The following is a 21,029-nucleotide window of genomic DNA, read 5'->3' as shown; positions in this document are numbered from 1 at the left end:
TATTTTATATAAGATTTTTATGTTATTGCAATAAATATTAGACTTAATCCGAAGAAAAATTTAATACATCAAACATTAATATTGCAAATTGAAAAAATACTTGAATAAATACCAAATATAAATGTATAAATACATATGTACAAATCTAATGAAAAATTTAATATATACCCATATAATATAATATATACATAAACTTTAATATACATATTAGAAAGCATAATTGCATAAACTGGAATTAAGTTGTTATAAAATAGATCAATTTTCTTTCTAATTACTTTACAACTTACCTCGCAGAAAATTAAACAAAGTAATTTTCACAAAGTTCTAGCTGTTCTTCTAACGATTGTTCTAGCTACCGGCTCATGGCTCTCTTCAGTCGCTAAAACTATATTTTTCACTATTCTAATACTTTAAAACTACACATTATGATCTGTAAAACTTTTTCATCACTTTACGGTTTCACCACTAAATATCTGATTCGCAAAATACGAAATATTCTAACACAATTCAGAAACGATTAAATACTTGAAAAGGCTCTGCCGCCATACTGCGCGGAAGCAATGACGTCATGCGTGCACTTCGAGAATCGCAATTTCTATCTCGAACGATTAAAATGGCTACCACCCGGCATATCGATATACTGCTGACGCCTGCTAGCAACTGTCAAGCTCAGCGTGACTTGTGAGCTTGCGAGTCTCAACCTAAAATTTGGCTCGCAGCTCAAGCTAATATTGTAAACAAAATGGGGATCTTTTTCGCGAAGAAAAAGCAACAAAGTCGCATCACCGAACAGGACAAAGCAATCCTGGTAAGCCACCGTCTTAACCTCTACATACTTTATAATTGAATTTAACTAAATCGTGCTTTTATCATTACACTTGATTACAGTTCCCTTGAATTGTTATCGATTATATAATTTATAATATATTGTCAGCAAAAAATGGTGTTGAACATATATGAATATTGGAATTGTATAGTATGTTATAACCTCAAAACTATCAGGAATGTATTGTTATTAAGTTTTTATATTTTGCAGCAAGTGAAACAAACCAGAGATAAAATTAAACAATACCAAAGAAGAATTGAACAAAGTTTGGAGAAGGAACGATCGCTCGCAAAAGAACTTTTAAAAAATGGAAGGAAAGAGTAAGTGTTATTTCATCTTTTTAAGTATTATATTGAAACATCTGCATTACATTTCTTTTTTAATGTTATTTTATAATTTTCAGCCGTGCATTGCTTCTCTTACGCAAGAAAAAATACCAAGAACAAGTTCTTTCACGTGTAGATGGACAGCTGGAAAATCTTGAACGTATGGTCCATGACTTAGAATTTGCTCAAGTTGAAATGAAAGTTGTCGATGGCCTAAAAGTGGGTAATACTGCATTGAAGCAGTTACACGCTTTGTTATCTATAGATGATATCGAAAAGGTCATGGATGAAACAATAGAGGGTATTGAAAAACAAAAAGAAATAGATGAAATATTGACATCGACAATGACAATGACTTCAGAGGATGAAATTGATGAAGATGAAATTGAAGCAGAATTGGATGCGCTAATGGAAGCAGAAATCAATGAAAAAGCTCCTGAAATACCAACCAATGTTGTACTACCAGATGTGCCAACAGATTTACCAGAACAAGATAAAAATCGTACAAAAGAAAAAATTCAGGAGCCCATTGCACTAACGGCATAAAACTTTTAAGAATCAACAGATTTTTGCTACATTAACGCCCGATTCCAACGTAGATTAACTTTAATTTCGGTTTAACTTACTCTTCACTTTTTTCTAATTCTTAGAACTAGAAAAAGATGAAGAGTAAATTGAACCGAGATTACAGTTAATCTACATTGGTGAAAATGAGCATAAGACTTTGTGCAACAAACTATGTATATATGTACAGCAAGTAATTACAAAGTATAATTTATAAAATTTATCTACAAAAATTACTAAAACTTTAGCAAAAAATAAAATATTAGTTTTAACAAATTGCAATATCTTAAATATTGTCCATTTTGCAATGTATATGTATATATATAAAAACCAACCAATCGCGAAAATGAGTTATATGAATAAACAATTTTTTCATGTTATATTGTATTCAGTTAATCAAAAATATTTCCTTTTCTTATTAAGAAAATTTAATTGCATGTAAGTATGCATTCACGCACGTACAGCACAGAATATATGTTCAATGTAGTTATGAATTTATATTATCTATTAATTCTCATTAGCTATCGTGGAAATTATATGTTTCATTGCTGCATTAAAGCTACATATTGCAATACACTTCACATATTTATATTATATTATACTTATTGTGATATTTTAATAGCTTATCCAGTGCACATAAAAAGAATTACTTCACATATTTTTTTATTTTGAACAATAATATAAATTCGATAAAATTAAAAGTTGATATATAAACGTATTACAAGATAATCTCTAGTAATTATCTTTCTTCATTAGCATGATACTTGAAATTGCAACATTATGGTGACCTCAGCATTACGCAATGACGTAAGTTGTTGCAACTTGATCTTATGTGCTTATTTGCAATATGCATAATCAGACTAATGTTTCTTTTTAACGGGAAATAAGAACCGTGTAATATACTAATGAGAATTAAGATCAATTTAAAATTTTATCTTATTTTCCATTTTTACGTAATATTTTCATTTTGCGTAGTCATTAATACACTACATTTCACAAATTGCATATAGATAAAGTTAACAATATTTAAATTGATTAATTACATTCCTAATATTCAATGTAGACTTTAATTTTGAGAAATTTATCTTAAAAAATTTAACTAAAATTTAGTGTGTGAAAATTATTAGTATAATATTTATTAAAATATTTAATTCCTACTATTTAATTTAAAACATATGTTTGAAGAATTTAAACGCAGTTGCCCAAAACATACATTACCTTGGAAAATCACCTACATTATTGACGAAAAAATTTTATCTGTGCGCCGATAAATTACGTCAACAAACAGTATTAAACACATTCGTAGATAAGCATCACGAGTTCTGAGATAGACGTGAAACAATAGTATATGTATCCGCGCTATGCGACATTATTCATGGTAATTTTGGGATAAGAATAACATATTTTAAAATTTAAAACGTACAGAGTACGTAAATTACGTAGGTGAATATAAATAAATATTATTTTCAAGAAAATGTAGTTTTAAATTTAAACATTTTTTTCTAAAGTCAAGTTTTTTTATTCAAGTAATTTAAAAACTGAATTTAAAGAAATATTTATTTGAAACTGACTACTACTTTTAAGTAAATACATATATTAGATCTCAAAAAATCATTTCTTAGTTTTAAAAAAATATTACTTGATTTAAGAAAACGTTTTCTAAATATGAGTAAATATTTATTAAGAAAATAAATTACTTAAACGCAAATAAATATTTTCTTGGATGTAGTAGGAATTAGATATTTTAATAAATATTATACTAATAATTTTTACAAACATAGCTAAATTTTAGATAAATTTCTCAAAACTAAAGTTTAAACTAAATATTATGAATCTAATTGACAGCATTTCGTGTATCTATAAAGTAATTGACCAATTCAACATAATATTTACTAATATAAAACTTACTTTGTAAATATATTATGTGAATGAACATTGCTAATAGCACCTCACTGTACAAATCCTGTAATCTTTTATTTATCCTTTTTCACATATTCTTTTGATTACAGAATTGGCTGTTCCATAATTAGTTCCTTCAGCTGTAATAAATTATAGAATTAATAACAAAATTTAATATAGTACATTTATATGATTTTCACAAACATTTTTAAAAACAAATGTTTACAAGTAAATACACCAATGATAAATAGCTAATTAAAAATGCTCTCTACTTGCCATTTTAACCTATAAATGTGGCAAACCAAGCTAGCAATTATTTTGCGTTGTTATACTAAATATCAAAGTGGTTAATTTTGTTTTTGTAATTAATTGATGATATTATTGAAATTATTTACTTGGGACAAATGATTTTGGCCTTATAAAATGTACTAATCTCTTACCTTTAATTGACATTTGTTTACTACATTTTCCCGCGCAATCTCATCGATCCTTGATCATATGCATCCCGAGTGATTCCGACATACGTCCCGAAATTGACCGATGATAAAAGTCGAGCGTCTGCCACGTCCCCATAGGTCAATGCCTTTACTACGAATCAATCTAGGTCATAATAGTATTAATAGCATCTCCGCATTCCACGCATTCCACACTTTTCCGCGTATCACACAATTCTGTGAATCGCGGCGCATCTTCACTCTATTTATAGACGACAGGTGCCGAATTTTCAAAACGTTATAACTCAGCGAAAAATTGACGTGGCGACATGTGACAAAAACGGATTTTCTCAGTTTTTTATGCTGCACATGCTCATACACACTGCATGTACTTTTATCGTGACATGGATATACACATCTATATTAGTCAGGTAAAAAATTCGATTATTTTACATATCTGAATTGTTCAAACATATAAATGTATTTTTTTTGGCAATTCGCCAACTTATTTGGTCTCGATACCACTCGTGTATCTTAATGCATCGGTGCATTGCAATATACATAGTATTATCAGTATCTATATACGCGCATTATAAAAATATATTGTATGATAAGGATAAGTCTCTAAAATTCTAATGTTTGTGATTATTTTGTACCCGAAAAGCACTTACGTGACGAAGATTTTTTCCGAAACAAACATCCGAAAGCTAGTAATCCAACTTTGCATTATACGCACTGTCGCATGTGTGCAAATTATATTTCTTGAAAGAAATTCGGGAATAACTATCTCGATGTTTTCACGTGATGCTTAACTTAAAATTCTGCTCAGTTGCCTTTACTTGTCCAAAATCCGAAAGCGAATTGTCTCGGTGTTTTTTGCAAGAGTTCGATTCAGTTTCCAGCTGTTTGCAGCCATTTGTATTAATAGTCGATCATCATTTCAATTAATAATATGAAAATATAAAAAAATATAAATTTGTGTAGCACAGGTAGAATTGTGATGGTTTCAATTACTCTCTCTCTCTCTCTCTCTCTCTCATTTCAAAGTTAAATACAATATTATTTATATGAAGTATCTATATGTGTATTTATACTTGCAAAGAATATTTATATTTTGCTGGCGTACTGCGCATTTATCGCTGACAACTTTATTAAAATGCGCACAACAGCGCATGTCGATGTGTATTGAGGCGTGAATATTTTGTTGAGATAAAGGACACTCGATATCGTAATTGTATACTGATTGCCAGCTACTTGAAAGTATTTTTTTAACTCTAAGACTGTTACGAAGTACCGATAATGTATTCTAATTTTTCTTGCAAACGATGTGGCGCCTAGACGTTGCTCGAAAGTAAACTTCTGTCATTAGTATCAAATATCGACAATTTACAAGTTTTATCTTGGTGTAAAATTAATCGCCTGAAAAAAGTGTATATTAATTATTTTATACTTAATTCTATTTGTAGTTTTTTTAACAATTAATTTATGGAGTTTGTGTAAAACACTTTGTTATATCAAAAAATCGAAGAGTTAAATTTTTAATATAGAAAATTGCATAAGCGATATTATTTACAATAGGCTATTGTATGTGTAAATATATTTGAAAAGTAATGCCAGAATAAACAATGGAGAAATGTTAGAATACATTGCTCAGCAAAGAAATGCGGAAATATGTGAGTATTTAAATGACGTATGTGAATGGTTCCGCATTTAAAACCGGGTGGCCTTGGTGAATGAATGAAACCAAGGAAAAGGAGGAAGGAAATGCGTAAAGAACGATCATATACACAAGTTGTTCGGCAAACAATAATCATTATTTTCACTTCTTTTTCGATGCTTGCTAACATTGTTTTACAATTGATTAGCAGTACATCATATGATGCACAGAAATTCTATAATTTCTTTAACATTATTCTTATTTACTTGATATAATTTTATATTAATGGATAATAAAATTCAACCAAATACTTAAAATTTTGTGACTATAGTAATTGAGATCGTATTGATTATAGAAATATTGACAAGAGATCTCAGGTCCTTAACATTCTTTATTAAAAATCTTTTATGTTACTTTTTCCTATCTCAAAAATGCGCGACTGCAAAATAATTAGAATATGAGTGTAAATCGCGCGTATATATAAACATTTAGCATTTTTTTTACTTTTTTTATGTTTGTCAGACAGTTTCTAATATATGACATCATTTGATATTACTTCTTCTTTGTTAGGAAAAAAACCACTTATTAGCAAAAACACTTCAGATAATTAGTAATATCAACAAGTCAACAACTTTAAATGATTAAAACATCAGACAAAAGAAATCTTAAACTTTATTTACTGTGATAAGACTATTTCTGTAATATTTTTTGCGCAGATATTATCAATGTAACTATTCGGCATATCTTTCTTTTCAATCGCTAATGTATGTATATATATAAAGATATTTTCTTCTTTAGTTTTCTTATAGTCTTTTTAATATTTTAATTGTTAATCTTTGTATTGCATCTTTGCATTCCGTACTTTAGTTATTTAATATTAATACAAAAAAATATATAAATATCTATATATATATAAATATAAATCGTAGTAAAAATAATTTTCAAGTGAGTAAAATAATAAGTTCTTACCTCAAGTTAAATCAACATATTATCTAAATAGGATATTATTCTAATGAGATAATATATTCGTGACTCATTTGTGATATTTTAGCTATTTGAATATATCTATTCCTTAAATTTCTCTCTATGTTATTTTAAAAGCATATTAACATAAGATATTGATTTTTGATTGATATGAATTTTTTCGAAAGATTATGTACATATGTTATCCATCTTCGTCTCTGAAAGATTATAGATGATTATATTAACATAGAAATATTTGTGTGGTATTATTTTTAATAAATACTGTAATGTAATAATAAAATGAAACGTGTATATCATAAAAATACTTGTTATAGTTGCATTTCTTTATAACAGAATCATGGTCAAAGTCACGATATATGTATATGTGTGCATAATCTTTCGAAAAAGCCAATATCTTATGTAAACATGCTCTTAAAATAACATAGAGACAATTTTGACTATTTGATTTATTCAAATAGCTGGAATATCACAAATAAGTCACGAATATGTTATCTCTCTTTAGAGTTATATTCTATTTAGATAATATGTTGATTTAATTTTGGATAAGAACTTATTATCTTCACTCTCTTGAAAATTATTCTTACTACGATATAGATATCGGATAAAAAGTACTTGATATTTAAGCTATCCACAAAATCAGATATCAAGTTTGTAAATAGATTAAAACTACTTATTCAGCTCACCTGTTGCAATTTCGATCGTTACGTCTTTTCTCTTTTGACGAACGAAAAGCCGATATAATACTGTGTGTGCATGTCTCGTCAATGCATCAAAATTATATTTTTATTTCTCTTTGCTTGCGTTATCAATCAAATTACTAATTATTTTTACTTTTTTCTAATCAACATAAGTACATTAAAACATCATAGTCAAATAAATTTATCTTTTTATACTAACAGTTAAGTATTTCTACAAAAACACACATTTTTTAATTTATAGCGTTAGAGTAATCCTTAATATTTATTTTCAACATTTAAAATTATTTTAAATATTCTTATAAATTTATCGTGTTTTTACTTTCTTACCTTTCCTTGTAATACCGTTAATGGGCTACGTCTTTCCGTTGACATCGAAACGCAATCTTGTGTTTATACGACATATCGTGTTGGTTACGTGTGTGAGTGTGAGTCAACATCGATAGTATCGTATTACCATCACGTAGTTTGATTTAAAGCTTGTAGATTAAACCAGGTAGGAATATTACTCGATGCATAAATTGATCCTGTCTCGAGAGGCTCGTCGCGATAGAAGTTGTATTAATTGTACCGTTGTTCTAAATGAGATGCTTACGATTATGACGTGATCAGAGCAACTTGTTGCTCGCAAATGTTGCCAGTCCTCGTTATCGAAATGCTACTATTGATTTTCCACTTCATTTGCGTTAAACAGCATTTAATTAATCAGAAAAATTTCTTGTAAACAATGGTTGAATTTTTCCACGAGTTTGGCGTCAATCAAATAATAAACCAAGATTATATTTTAAGTTTTTTATTCTCGGAAAAATACGCGACACTAATAAGGAAGTTTATGATTAAATAAGAATAGACTGATCGCTATAGATAACAATAATTTTTTTAATTTTATTAAATTATTGAATTAAAAAATTTGTTGTATATACGATGATTGATATGTGTGCACAAATTATATATTGCTATAAAAATCCTTTGAGCTAATATCTGTCAAATTTATAAAACAAGAAGAAAAAAACATTAAAGATAATACCTCAGCTAAAATTTTACGTTTATACCCATTTCCTTAATATTATTAATAGACTGGGCTTTTCCATTCATGGGTTTTTCCATTGACGTTAAAATAAAATTTTATTAGAAATTCAAATATATACAGTTAATTTGTTGTTTTTATTCATTGGAGCAAAATTTATTTTATTTTAGATTAAATTTTTTAAAAGGCCAAAAACAACTAACAAATACTGTTTAATGCAAAACTACTTATCTCATGAAGAGAGTTTGAGAAACACTGCTTCAAGCCATGCTGATATCAATGACGTACATACTGTATACTTGCGTTTGACTTCAGTGGTAGTATAACTGGCGACATGGGTTAGACAGACCACGCGAACAACCGCTGCGTCAGTCTGCGCTGAGTTCTCGTCGTGGAAGTTGCGCTCTCTTGGTGTCTCGGAAGACCTGTTAGGCCTTTGTCACCGATGCACAGAAGAGTAGCGAGAGCTAGTCACCTAAAAATCAGAGACTCAGTGAGTTAAAACAGTGAGTGCAACGACTTTTCAAAATTTCAACATTGAACAATCTGACATCATAACGGAGATCAGTTCAAGTAAGAGAAATTTTTTTTTCCTGAATGACCCTGACAACAATAAACGCTGGAACGTGTTTTCTGTCCATGGACATTACTTACATTTGTTTTATCTAGTCAAAGCATGTATTTCTTTTAATAAACATTGTCAAAATTAAAATTGTTCAGTGACAAGTAGTGCATAATAAAAGTAACATTGCGTATAAATAAAACAGGCAAAGATGTGTAAAAACTAAAGAAAGAGCAAAAATTTAATTGCAACGGAAGCTAACTTCGATAATATTGAATTGATTCATAAATAAATTTAATGCTGAAATTGAAAATTTTATTTTAAATGTTACAATAAATTTTAATCAATTATTTACCATTTTTAAGTACAATTTGTTCTCATTTAGATTTATTAATTTATTAATTATTTCCTCGAAAAATTCTGACAAGAGACTTTTATGGTCGGTTTTATCACATCCGCCTTATTCTTCAGACCCTGATAGGTTTCTAACTGTTTAGGTCACTGCAAAATGCATTGAATGGAAAAACTTTCCAAAAGAAGAATTAGTTTGCTTTCGCTTTTATTATACCTATACTATCATTCATCTTTTTTACTATTTTCTTAATTTACATTTTTATGCATTGAGATATTGAAAGGTGACATGTTATTTGTCAAATAACAAGTTATATTTCATTTTTGTAATCTTGTTTTTCACGCTAAGTGAATACTGAATAATAAAATAAAAATATTCTTATGAAAAATTGTATGAAATCGTAAAAAATTTTGAGGATATATTAAAATTGTTATATTTTATAATAAAAATGTATTAATTACATGGAACATACAAGTTTAAAAAATTTTAAACTTCTTAATAAAAATTAATTTATTTAAATATGCGAGATACATAACAAATATTCGTTTTTATAAATCATATTATACGTGTTAAAATTATCTTCATTCATAATTCAAAACTATAAAAATATTAAGCAAAAATGAGTTATTTATATGAATAATATAAATAAAATATTCCGGAAAAAATTAAGTTGCTTTTTTAAAAATTTAATTATAGTTATCCGTATCTTCTCTCGTATCGCCAACCAAACGAACTTAACTTGCTAATTGAATAATTATATGAAGCATTTATCAATATATGTATACGTGATACTTTTTTAGTTCATTATAAAATATTGTGAATCACATATTACGATATAAAAGCATAATAAACAGATGTATCTTAAAATTATAAACAGATTTGTTCATGAAGAAAGTGTTTGCCATCTTCTTATCATATTGTTCAATCTCTTCAGGTGCAATAACTTGAGTTATGAACACATATCGTTTTTAGCGCAGAATAAGAAATGTCTATATGTTTCCCGTCAGTTGAAAACCTTAGTTAAACTTTAATGTTATTTTTACATTTATGAATTTTTTCTGGTAATATTCAGTTAATGCTGGTTTAATATGTATAGTGATTCTGCTTGCGTCTGTATATACATATAATGCTCGATTCTCGTATGCACGATTGGATAACGATCATATCGCAAACAAAAATCGCGTTTTAAGAGATAGCTAAGTTAAGCATTCCATTCTCTATTCGTTGGATGTGAATATCCTCAAATATCAAATGTTTTATTACTTTTCTTATCTTATTTAATTTTATATTTAGTCTGTGATTTGTTTTGAAATGTGAATAATAATAACAAGATAATAATTGTAAAAATTTGCAATTATGAAATGAGCGCTTGTATCAGTTTTATGAAGGCGTGATAACTCACGCTATATCAGCTGACGTGCAATATGATGAATATATTATTGCGTGACTCGTTTTCTTTGAATTTTTGCAGTCGTGATCAACTTTTGCATACTTAGATACGTAAGAACGTGAAAAAAAACGCTCTAAGATATGATAATGTGGGTATCATTATAGCACTCTTTTTTAATATCTTGAACAAATTACATTAAAGATGTTGATGTTGTTGCTTATTTACAAAAAAATACTTATTGAATACATATGAAACAAATTCATGAAATAATTGAAAGAATTTAGCAGATATTACGTAATTAATTTAAAAAATAAGTAAACGTGTTACCTTTTTTCTTATTTTCTGCAAACTTTGTGCAAATATTAAGTTTAGCGCTGATTTCCAGTAAGAATAAAAATAATTTTTTATACATATGTAAAGTGTACCAGGAGAAAAATAGAAACCGCACCGTAAATCGCACTTTGAATCGATTGTGTTGGATGATATGAGAATATAGAAACGATGAAAATAAATATAGCTTTTGTTGTAAATTGTCGCAAAGAAACGGCTTCGTAAGCCTAAAGTCGACTATTTACTTACCTACCATTATTGTATTCGACGGGTGCGAGGTGCGAAACCGGGTTAAGGTTAAACCATGTAAGCGACGGATAATCATGTAACAGTTGCACCGTCGTCAAGTCGTTGACGCAAGAGTTGCTGTTTTCTGGTTCATGGGGGACTCGCACGAATGCACGAAGCACGACATACGCGTGTGTAAATATAGACGAGTCATCACGCACACACGCGGTCTATGGAGAACCGTTCGATAAAATGTAAAATGCACGGAAGCATCGGGCGGATCGATTCGCCGCCAACCGTAAAGTACGTACTGGCTATGACCGTATGTTGAATTCATTTTTTAGCAAAATATGAAAAATATATCAGCAAGCCACGTTTCTTTCAGCCACGTATGCGAATATTGTGAAATACAGTAGCTACGGCGTAATCGCTTGCTGTAAATAAGCGTGCTGTAGATATGCGTGCGCTATCATGCATTCTTAATTAGTCACGGTTATTTAATTTGTTTTGAATATCACCTTATGTACAGTACGTGTGTAAACGAACGTGAATGAAATATAGTCATGGTGATAAATAATATCCTTTTTCTACGTAAATTTCATAGAAACGTCCAAACAAATAACGGAGAACAAAGAAAGAAAGAATTATTTCTTTTTAATACAAACAATGCTATCTTTCTCATGATATATGATATTATGTAATAATTCGAACAGATTTAATTGCAAAATATAATTACATTTAATCTAACTGTAACATTCATCTTAAACATTTATTATCACCAATAAATTGATTAAAATTAGCAATAATGAAATTTCGCGGAAACAATAATCTTTTTTTATAATTCTCATCGGCATGCATTTTTATATACTTTTGTTGCATTGTTTGTTCTACTCGTTGCATTGTACAATATTTTTAGTCGTATAGTAGCAAATTATCGTGAGTAAGACAACGATTTTTTACGTAGTAATTTGACACTGCAAATTTACAACCGCTTATTTATTAATTAATAACATTACTTGCTGTCTTCTTTTCATTATTAATGTTACTTCTATGACTGCTAGAATAACAAGTAAAGAACGGAAGAAATAAAATATCAATTGCATTGTCAGCGAACTTTCGCTGCGTCAGTGTTATATTACTCTCGGATTAGATAAGTATTATTTTGTAGAACTAAATGCAATATGATCTATCTTGATTTATATCAATGTACTCAAGTGTCTTCAGCATTGGATTTATTCCTTTACGTTAACGCGAATGCAGATTGTTTCTTTTATTTATAATGAAATTCTTCGTCAATTGATGGAAAATTTTTATAATTTTTATTTAAATATGTCATTCAGACAATTTTTATAAAATATGCAACATATTTTTCGAACGTCAAATATAGTTTGTGTCTTTCGAGCTGAAAGTATATTCAAATAGTGCGAACTGTTTAGATATATCTTAAGCATATACATTGAATACATAATTATCTTATTTTTATTGGTTATAAATTCATATTACATATTATTTGTACATGTTATATGTAATGGCATAGTATGATAGCCATAAATCAAATTTTTTACTTGAGTAGATACTATCTTACAGATTGTTCGATAAAATCCTTAATTTTTCCTTAAACGAAATTTGATTATACGTTCTATACTACTTTCACAATAATGAATAGTTAAAAAAAAATTAATGTATTAATGTACAAAATGAGTTGCTAATGTGAAGTCCGACAAAACTTTTGTTAATGATGTTTGATGAATAATCTATTAATGACTATACATTGGGGGTAAATTTGAACTATTTTATTGATTTAATTAAAAAATAATATAAATCGACGACTTTCTGATTATTAAAATTTAAATAGCAAAATCCCGTAATTAAACATTATCAATATTTTGATAAGAAGAAAAATGTGTTTTAAATGAAGAACATTTTTGAATGAAATTATACATGTTATAAAATTTTACACTTGTATAAGACGACTTTAGAAACATAGTGAATAAAAATTATAATGTCATTTAACATTGTTATTACGATAAATATCCAGGAAGTAATTTGTAAATTTTAGCTTCAATCTTCATTAGAGCTCGATTTCACGCTAATTAATTTTAAAATACTTAGATCTTTCTTCGCTGCAATGCAAAATTATCTTTGCTGATACAATTGTTGTGAGCTTAAACTAAATAAATTGTAGCATTCCTACATCAAAACAATTTATATATGTAATTAATATTTTACTTCATTGAACATAGTTTAGCCTCTTGAGAAGGTTCGTAATACAAGTCACGTCCTTGGATGTCACTTCGCGTATGTATGTAAATTGGAATTAATTTCGCGGCCGCGTCATTGCGTCGGTTTGTGCACGCATACGAAGTCTGCGCTGATGCGTGTATTTCCGTTGCACACAACGCATGTACACGCGTATCATCGCGAGAAGACGGTTTTATGGCATCTTCTCACGTGTTTAGGCAAGCTTGACGTTGATTGAGCTGATAATGTTTCAAAAATAAAATGCTTTATCTTTACGATTTCGGTGACTCGTTCAAAAACACTCACGTTCGTATGTCGTTCAGAATTGGACAATTTCTCTCTCTCTCTCTCTCTCTCTGTCTATTAAATTCGTGTCGCTTTATATACGACGATTCGCAGCGCGATATGTTAGTTGCCAAGAAAATTTGCTAGCCAAAAGACAGCAGTTGTGTCATTAATATTATTCCTGATAGTCGAAAATATGGACGAGTCCAGTGGTAAACTAATTACAGTATGTTATATCAATTAAACTTGCGTAGTTTTTAAAATTGCAATCTGTGATGTGCGATAAAAAATACGGACATTTCTAAAAGAAATTGTAACATTAAAAAATAAGCCATGCGATAGACAGTATTGATTTAACTCAGATAATGAAGTGATTTGCAAATTGCATTGTCGTTTTATCGATACTCATTAAGTATGCTTTATCAACGTTAACATCATTAATGATGTTAATGATATAATCAAAGTAAAATAAATTACGATTAATTATGGATGCGATAATGAATAGTTTTCGAAGCATACCGCGTCGGAACAACACACAAACAGTTCACAAACTGCCTCATTTTACTTTCGCGAGGTAAACACATAATAACGATTTCAATGAGTAAACGATGTTTATTACTGAAGCAGCATGTAGATATGACAAATATCGATCTTGTCCTAATGTCGATACGGTTTATCTGCGCGTTATAATCGTTTGCATGTAGCCTACTTTGTAGATAATCGAAGAATATTTATAGCTACTCAACCGATGAATTATGTAAGAATAAGAATGATAAGTTCTGCTGATGAATTGAATTCTTGAATAATTCATTAATGCCGTGATGAAATCGAATGCAATTATATGCCCACGAAATTGCCATTTATGCAATCACACTTTCGTGATATTGTACGAATGTCAATATATAATTTAATTAAAATTTTTTAATTTAGGAAAAATAATTTTTTTATCACAAGAATATAAATAAATATATTTTTATCAAAAACATAAAAAATACGAGTTACTATTTCTCTCTAGAAATTGTTAAATTTTAATAACGATTTTCTTTTGTCATTTTTTATTACGCGAATGTCTTTATTGCTTATTGAAAGTCAAAATAGTAATAAAACGAAAAATATCTACCAAAATATATTTGGATTCACTTGCTAATTTTACACGACGACATTATTTTTTACCTACTTAATTCTTGACGTCACTGCTTATTACTCTTTTTGATGTTACAAGAATAGAGTTTTGTACGAATAACCTACTTTAAAAAGTATAACGTAGCTTTCGTCAAGGTACTTGCAATTTGCTCGTATTCTGCTTTTGTCAATATTGTCAGCAAACACTGTCTTAATAAAGTTGCAATTTGCATCAATAAACTCACTATGACATGGTCGATCTATATTACAGACAAGAAAAGCATGTGTCTTTTATGCAAAAAGTATTTTCTGTTATTCCGTGAAGTGAACCTTAATAAAAACCTCGTTATCATTGAATTACAATCATTAATTGCAACCATGCATGGGTTGGTAATCTCTCTTTAATTAAAAAAAAAAATTTCGAGGCTCTCGACGCTATCGCGAAAGGATTCAAGAGCTTGACACTCGATTAGACAATGATTGAATGCGATAACCAATCTAGAATTTCATATAACTTATCAAATGCAAGATATGAGAGATTTATTTACGTATTAGATACAGTAGAACCGTGCGAGTTAAATGATGTCGACAACTTTCCTGCTTTGCCGTTAGCATTAAAAGAATTAATCAAATATTTACATATTAATAATTATTTGACGATTACATATTCATTAATTGAAATATAATTTTGTAATAATTGTCTTGCGTTATCAAACTCATAAACTATTACTGATATTTGGCAACTGTTATACCAATATCATTCAATATTAAACGAAACGATTCTTGGTTTCGTAGTCATAAATGTCAAATCAAGTGATTGATAGTGCCATTTCTTTCTCAACTGCGAGCTATTTATAACAACGCCCAATCCAATTGAGATATTCTTTTCACGGTACAAACATTTTTTCATGTTACATATACATGCTATTCTTTGCCAATAATTATCTTTTTGGTAAAAAAACATCCGTAAAATGTGTCGTGCATTAAAACTTTGTTTTTTTATATTAAATCTGACAAGTCGATAGAACATTAAGAGAGCGCTATTTTCTGTTTTAGCTATGTCTTTGGAGGAATCTCGAAGATCGCAGCGCCCGTACCGGTACGGGATGGTTCTTCTATGCGTCGGAGCTCTCATAAACTGGTTAGGTTTAGCAGAGAACTATGTCGAACCGGTACGTTACGTTGGTGTCGCTTGCATAGTCGCTGGGGCTCTGCTCATTTGCGCCGCGATGTGTTGCTGGCTGCACGCACCGCCAACTAGGACGAGCACGCACACGCAACACACGAACCACCCGATCACGGCTCAGGTAATTATTCAACTATTGATTCATCGACATGGCAAGTTTATTAATTTGCTTAAAATTCATGCTTGGCTAGAATAACGCAAAAAAAAAAATTTTTTGTATTAGATATTTGCCAAAGTTCGTAACGATTCTTTTTCACCGACGTTCTCGACAGTATATCTGCGATATTGAGAATAATGATAAATATCGATCGTATAAAATCTCTCTGGCGATTCAAAAAGATGCAGGTCGTCGCGGTGCGGTTGAAGGCCTCGGGGATTAAAACGCTTTTAGATCGATCCAGGTCAACCCTCTATTATAGACCACAAAGAACGCGTATTATCTATAGATATACTCTAGCCCAGCAGTAAGTCGCAATTATCAGCGGCGGTGCGCAGAATAAGAAGCTTAATAATAATACACCCCATCTCCGCGAACTATAGCTGATACTTTTTTTCCCCTCTCGAATAAAGTCGAGCGAGAGCGAAAGATATAAAAAGAGTGACAGAGAGGGCAAATTTCCATATATATCAAATGCCATATCGTGACGTTCATAAATCATCAACGTTTGATAAACACGATCCGCGTTCGTCGCATGTTTCATTGCCGGAAAAGTGTAACGCCTGATATTTGTGATATCATAAAGATTTTAAGCGACAGAAATCTTCATCTAACACCGCGTCATATTAGTAAAGTGGTAAAGTCATGATTGCATCATGTTACTATTATTTTCTTCTTTTGATTGAAATTACGGACTTCGCTTTTCCTCAAGAACTCATTTGCAAGATTGGGTATTATTAATATAAATATTCTGTATGTATAAATAATTCATACATCATTGGCAGTAATTGGCAATTATCAAATAATCATGTGCTCTACAAATCTATTGCTTCGATACGATACACATTACGCTTCGGTTTTTTTCCACCTGTTTATCTGTTTAACACTATTTTAGATTTACTACAGTTTATTAAACATTTTTTTCCGTAGAGATTGCTATCGAATATTTTCTGTGCAAAACAAACAGCTTGTCAATTTTCAAACGTTTGCTTATCCGTTCTTCATGCTTTGTAACATTGTATATGCAAAAATGATATAGTGCGCGTTGGTTCGACATGTAAAGGAGGTCGTGGCAGTCTCTAATGTCGGTTGCTACAATAAGGATATTCACCCGGAAGGGTATACCATGCTATATTTGTCATCACTTATCCTTGGATATATTTGCCGCAGCTTTGTAATTCTAATGAAAGGTTTTAAGCCGAGAATGCTAATCCGCTATCGAAGAAATATATTTCACATCTGAGAAATACCTGTAATCTTTTCAATATCATTTACGGTTGTTTTATGTTGAGTCGAATGCATTTTCGCTTCTCTTTTGTGTTCTGAAACGCATGACACATGAAATTATGTGCACGTCTATTCTTGTCATGCCACGGTGCTATCATGCAATCTCATCTATTCTTACAAAATAGTTTTCTAAGTCAAGAAACTTGAGTGTCATTCGGGTCTCAGAAATTTTAAACATACTTTATTAATCTTTCTGTTGGCGGAAATGGAAATTTTTCTCCTGATAACCTATCAAATAGGGTCTTATCGCTACACTAATTTTCACTGAAGCAAGATAATACGTAAACGCGATAAACATAAAAGAAATTTGAGGAATCTTCCAAAAGAAATTCAATCGTTAAAAGATTTGCGTTATACTGAAAAATATGACAGAATAATTCTTCCGCATATTTTTTAAATTTTTACAATCAAATCTTGTAAATTTGACACATTCTTTACATAAAAAATATTAATTTTTTATTGCTCGATACGGTTTAGTTACAATGTAATTAATTGCCAGACAAATATTTGCATAAAAAATTGAATATTAATCACTACATTTCTTATTATATTTTACGCGGCAGATGTTACGATATTCCCAATTAAGTATATTTAGCACTTTCGCAATTATCATAATTTGATGTATTGTACTATGAAGCATATGGAGAGATGTTATTTTTACGCCTGATATGTTCTATTGGTTCTTTTCGAGGTCATAATTATGCTTACTGATAACAAACAAACCGAGCGTATTTTTCCAAGAAAGAATTTCGTACGAGTTCCTAGGAGGCTTCCCGGGGTCACAGTCGTTCACCTCGTGTTTCCATTTAGACTCATTATGCAATTTTCCAGCTAAACTTTCTTTATCGCCACAAATAACCCATGGCTATTCTCGTCGACTGCGCGTCTCGTGCGTCACCCTATATGTATCTTGCACGCGCCCTTTCGCGACTTACATTCAGCCGGCCACGCGTTTCCGAAGAGTACCGAGAGAGAACTGTATACGTAGGTAGATATCTATAGACGACCTACGACGAATATAGCGTGATATGCACTTCCGGGTGAATATCCTTATAACGCAGCACGTTGAATAACGCGAGAACCGAACACGTCGATCTGGATACTTTAAATAGACACGATTGTGTGATACCATGATGATTAATTGTCTGACATATTCTGTTTTGCGAACGTGTGTTCGGAACGCGTGGCAAATTTGAATTGAACGTCATATGTGCTTGACAAGGTTAAATTACGTAATTCTAACAAGTTCTAATATTAAACATTCTTTTAAATCCAATCTGCGAAGTCAAAAAACACCTGAAGAATTCTAAAAATACAATAGCGGAACTGCAGTATTTTTAGTTATGAACAAGCTTTATGAAGTTTCTGTAATTGGGCTATCGTACACGAGTAATGAGTCATCGGAAATTTCTAAATTAACAAAACGCAATTTTTTATTCATCTTTTACGTAGCGATTATTCATTAATCCGCGAGGATAAATAGTGTAATTTTCGAAGCGCGCAAAATTATGTAATTGCGGTATTCGAAATTTAATCCATACAATCGTCTTTTTTCAAAGATCGATGACCCGATCCACGTGATTTCCATCGAAGAACCATCCGGTATGTCGAGGCAAAAGCCGCCAGATTACGAGGCGGTGACGGACTCACCGCCGAGCTACGATGATGCTATCAAGCTAAATCCTAGTCAATTAGTCAGGTTGAGCAATGGCAGTACGCCGCCGTTATCCTCAGGACAAATTATCCCGACGACCATTGGTATCGTTTCTCCTACGCTAACACCGCCTCCGCCATACGCGAGGTAAGATTACTCATAAATTTCCCAATTCAGTATAAAAACATTGTCATGAACAATTAATTATCAAATCTATATATATGAGAGAAAATGGATTGTTCTTAATTTCAATAACTTTTGGCTAATATTGTATATTTCTAACTTTTATTTCACAATTGCGATATTCTGAATATTCATCGCAATTTCTGAATTAGTCAAACAAAAGCAAGCCCTTCGATCTTTCTCTGTTTCAGGTGAGATTGTGGTGCCGAAGATAGAGACCAATAAATATTAAAGTATGCGACGAGTCGGAGTATCAACATATTGTCGTCGAATGCGAAGAGCGATCACATCGCAGACTGCGAATAATACGATCGTACGACAATTCCGTTACTTGCCCTCGTCGTAGCAAGATGCCTGAACGAATACATGGTTACGCAAAATCTTGTCTGCGGGACTGAGCCACTTAAAGATTGCTCAACATTTCCGCGAACGAGAATTGAACGAGGATCGATCTCTTTATAGCGTCTGAAATGTCGATTGCTTAAGCTATTGATTATTGAATATAATATATTGTTGTCAACGTTCTTTAGCGCTCAGCAATTTACTGTTTCTTCATAATTATAGATATAGTTTCCACTGTAATCTACGAAGAAATAGCAAACTGTTGATTAGAATTCATTATTCATGGCGATACCTGAATTTATTCAACACGGCCTAAGAGTTTGTCAAACTTTTTTTATTTATTGAAAGAAATTTGGCAGAGATATTCCGTGGAATCGAGCGCGTCTGGGAAAATAAAGATGTACGAAAATAGTGCACAACGATGTATTGGCACAATGTATAATTGCAAATGTGGAGATTTGTATACTATATCTTTTCATTTTTAATTCAATGTCTTGATGAAAAATACCGAGCTGAATTATACTACAACATCTGTGGTTTCTATTGACCGTGCTATTGCTTGGCCGTTTTGTGACCGCAGAGTGAAGTAACGGCACTCGGACGTTTTGTTCGGCTTGTGGACAACAACTGTTCATTTAATTTTATGATTTGAATCAAGGTCTGATTGATGGCGAACTTCTAAACTTGACGGAACAAACACGCGATTTCTAATATATGTGTTTTTAGTCGAATTCATAATTCATTTTGAAAGTGATGTGAAAGTTGAAGAGGTACCGCTACAAAATAAGTAAATCGCATCGATTTGTGCTCATATTTCTTACTATTGTTAGTCGTTTTTCAAAATTTGACTTACGTTACTTTGAAAATAAACGGCTCAATTATTCATTGCGATGACAAATGCTCCACTCGATATTCTCACTCTCGGACATTGTTAGGAATGCGATGCGCGTTCAAAGAGGATCTCACGATGATCTAAAGAGGAATCAGAATAATAGAGCATTTAAATGTATCGTAAGCTCAGCTGCGCGTAATTTACTGAAGAACGTTCTTCTACCGCATCATCTTAGTGTTTGTCTCTTTAAATACGCACTTGCGCGCACAGCACATTCATGCGAAAGCCATTCGCACGTCCATCTTATTGTGATATATACGATTATACATATACATACATACGTGTAAATATTATGAAGCAACACTGTTCAACGCAACTGCGATGCTTGTAAGATAAGACTTTTTTTATAACGAAAATGCAAATATAAAATACGAGATTTTTCTATATAAATTTCCTTATCGTTTGT

At 30.8% G+C, this 21,029-nt stretch overlaps 2 protein-coding genes and 1 long non-coding RNA gene across 5 annotated transcripts; 2 read left to right on the top strand and 1 right to left on the bottom strand.

Moving 5' to 3' along the window:
• The first annotated feature begins 602 nt into the window (after positions 1–602).
• On the top strand, positions 603–2,096 carry LOC105670537 (vacuolar protein sorting 20). Its single transcript, XM_012364089.2, has 3 exons — positions 603–808; positions 1,037–1,146; positions 1,230–2,096. Exons 1-3 carry the CDS (start codon positions 743–745, stop codon positions 1,696–1,698), a joined length of 645 nt encoding a protein of 214 aa, XP_012219512.1. The 5' UTR covers positions 603–742; the 3' UTR covers positions 1,699–2,096.
• On the bottom strand, positions 1,271–8,343 carry LOC105670539 (uncharacterized). Its single transcript, XR_001100448.2, has 3 exons — positions 4,056–8,343; positions 3,625–3,755; positions 1,271–1,365 (listed from the first exon to the last, which is right to left on the bottom strand). It is a non-coding gene; the product is annotated as an uncharacterized lncRNA (long non-coding RNA).
• A 368-nt stretch (positions 8,344–8,711) lies between these two features.
• On the top strand, positions 8,712–21,013 carry LOC105670538 (uncharacterized). 3 transcript variants are annotated; one of them, XM_012364091.2, is made up of 4 exons: positions 8,712–8,985; positions 15,979–16,229; positions 19,112–19,353; positions 19,581–21,013. In XM_012364091.2, exons 2-4 carry the CDS (start codon positions 15,981–15,983, stop codon positions 19,582–19,584), a joined length of 495 nt encoding a protein of 164 aa, XP_012219514.1. In that variant the 5' UTR covers positions 8,712–8,985; positions 15,979–15,980; the 3' UTR covers positions 19,585–21,013. The 3 variants fall into 3 exon arrangements, with proteins under 3 accessions (XP_012219514.1, XP_012219515.1, XP_012219513.1); XM_012364092.2 differs by lacking the exon at positions 8,712–8,985 and adding an exon at positions 13,905–14,026; XM_012364090.2 differs by lacking the exon at positions 8,712–8,985 and adding an exon at positions 13,919–14,012.
• Positions 21,014–21,029: the final 16 nt, after the last annotated feature.

This window comes from Linepithema humile, chromosome 8, assembly GCF_040581485.1.
Source record: "Linepithema humile isolate Giens D197 chromosome 8, Lhum_UNIL_v1.0, whole genome shotgun sequence".
NCBI lineage: Eukaryota > Metazoa > Arthropoda > Insecta > Hymenoptera > Formicidae > Linepithema > Linepithema humile.
Note: the sequence above shows the minus strand (reverse complement) of the source record. Positions and strands in the feature narration are given on the sequence as shown.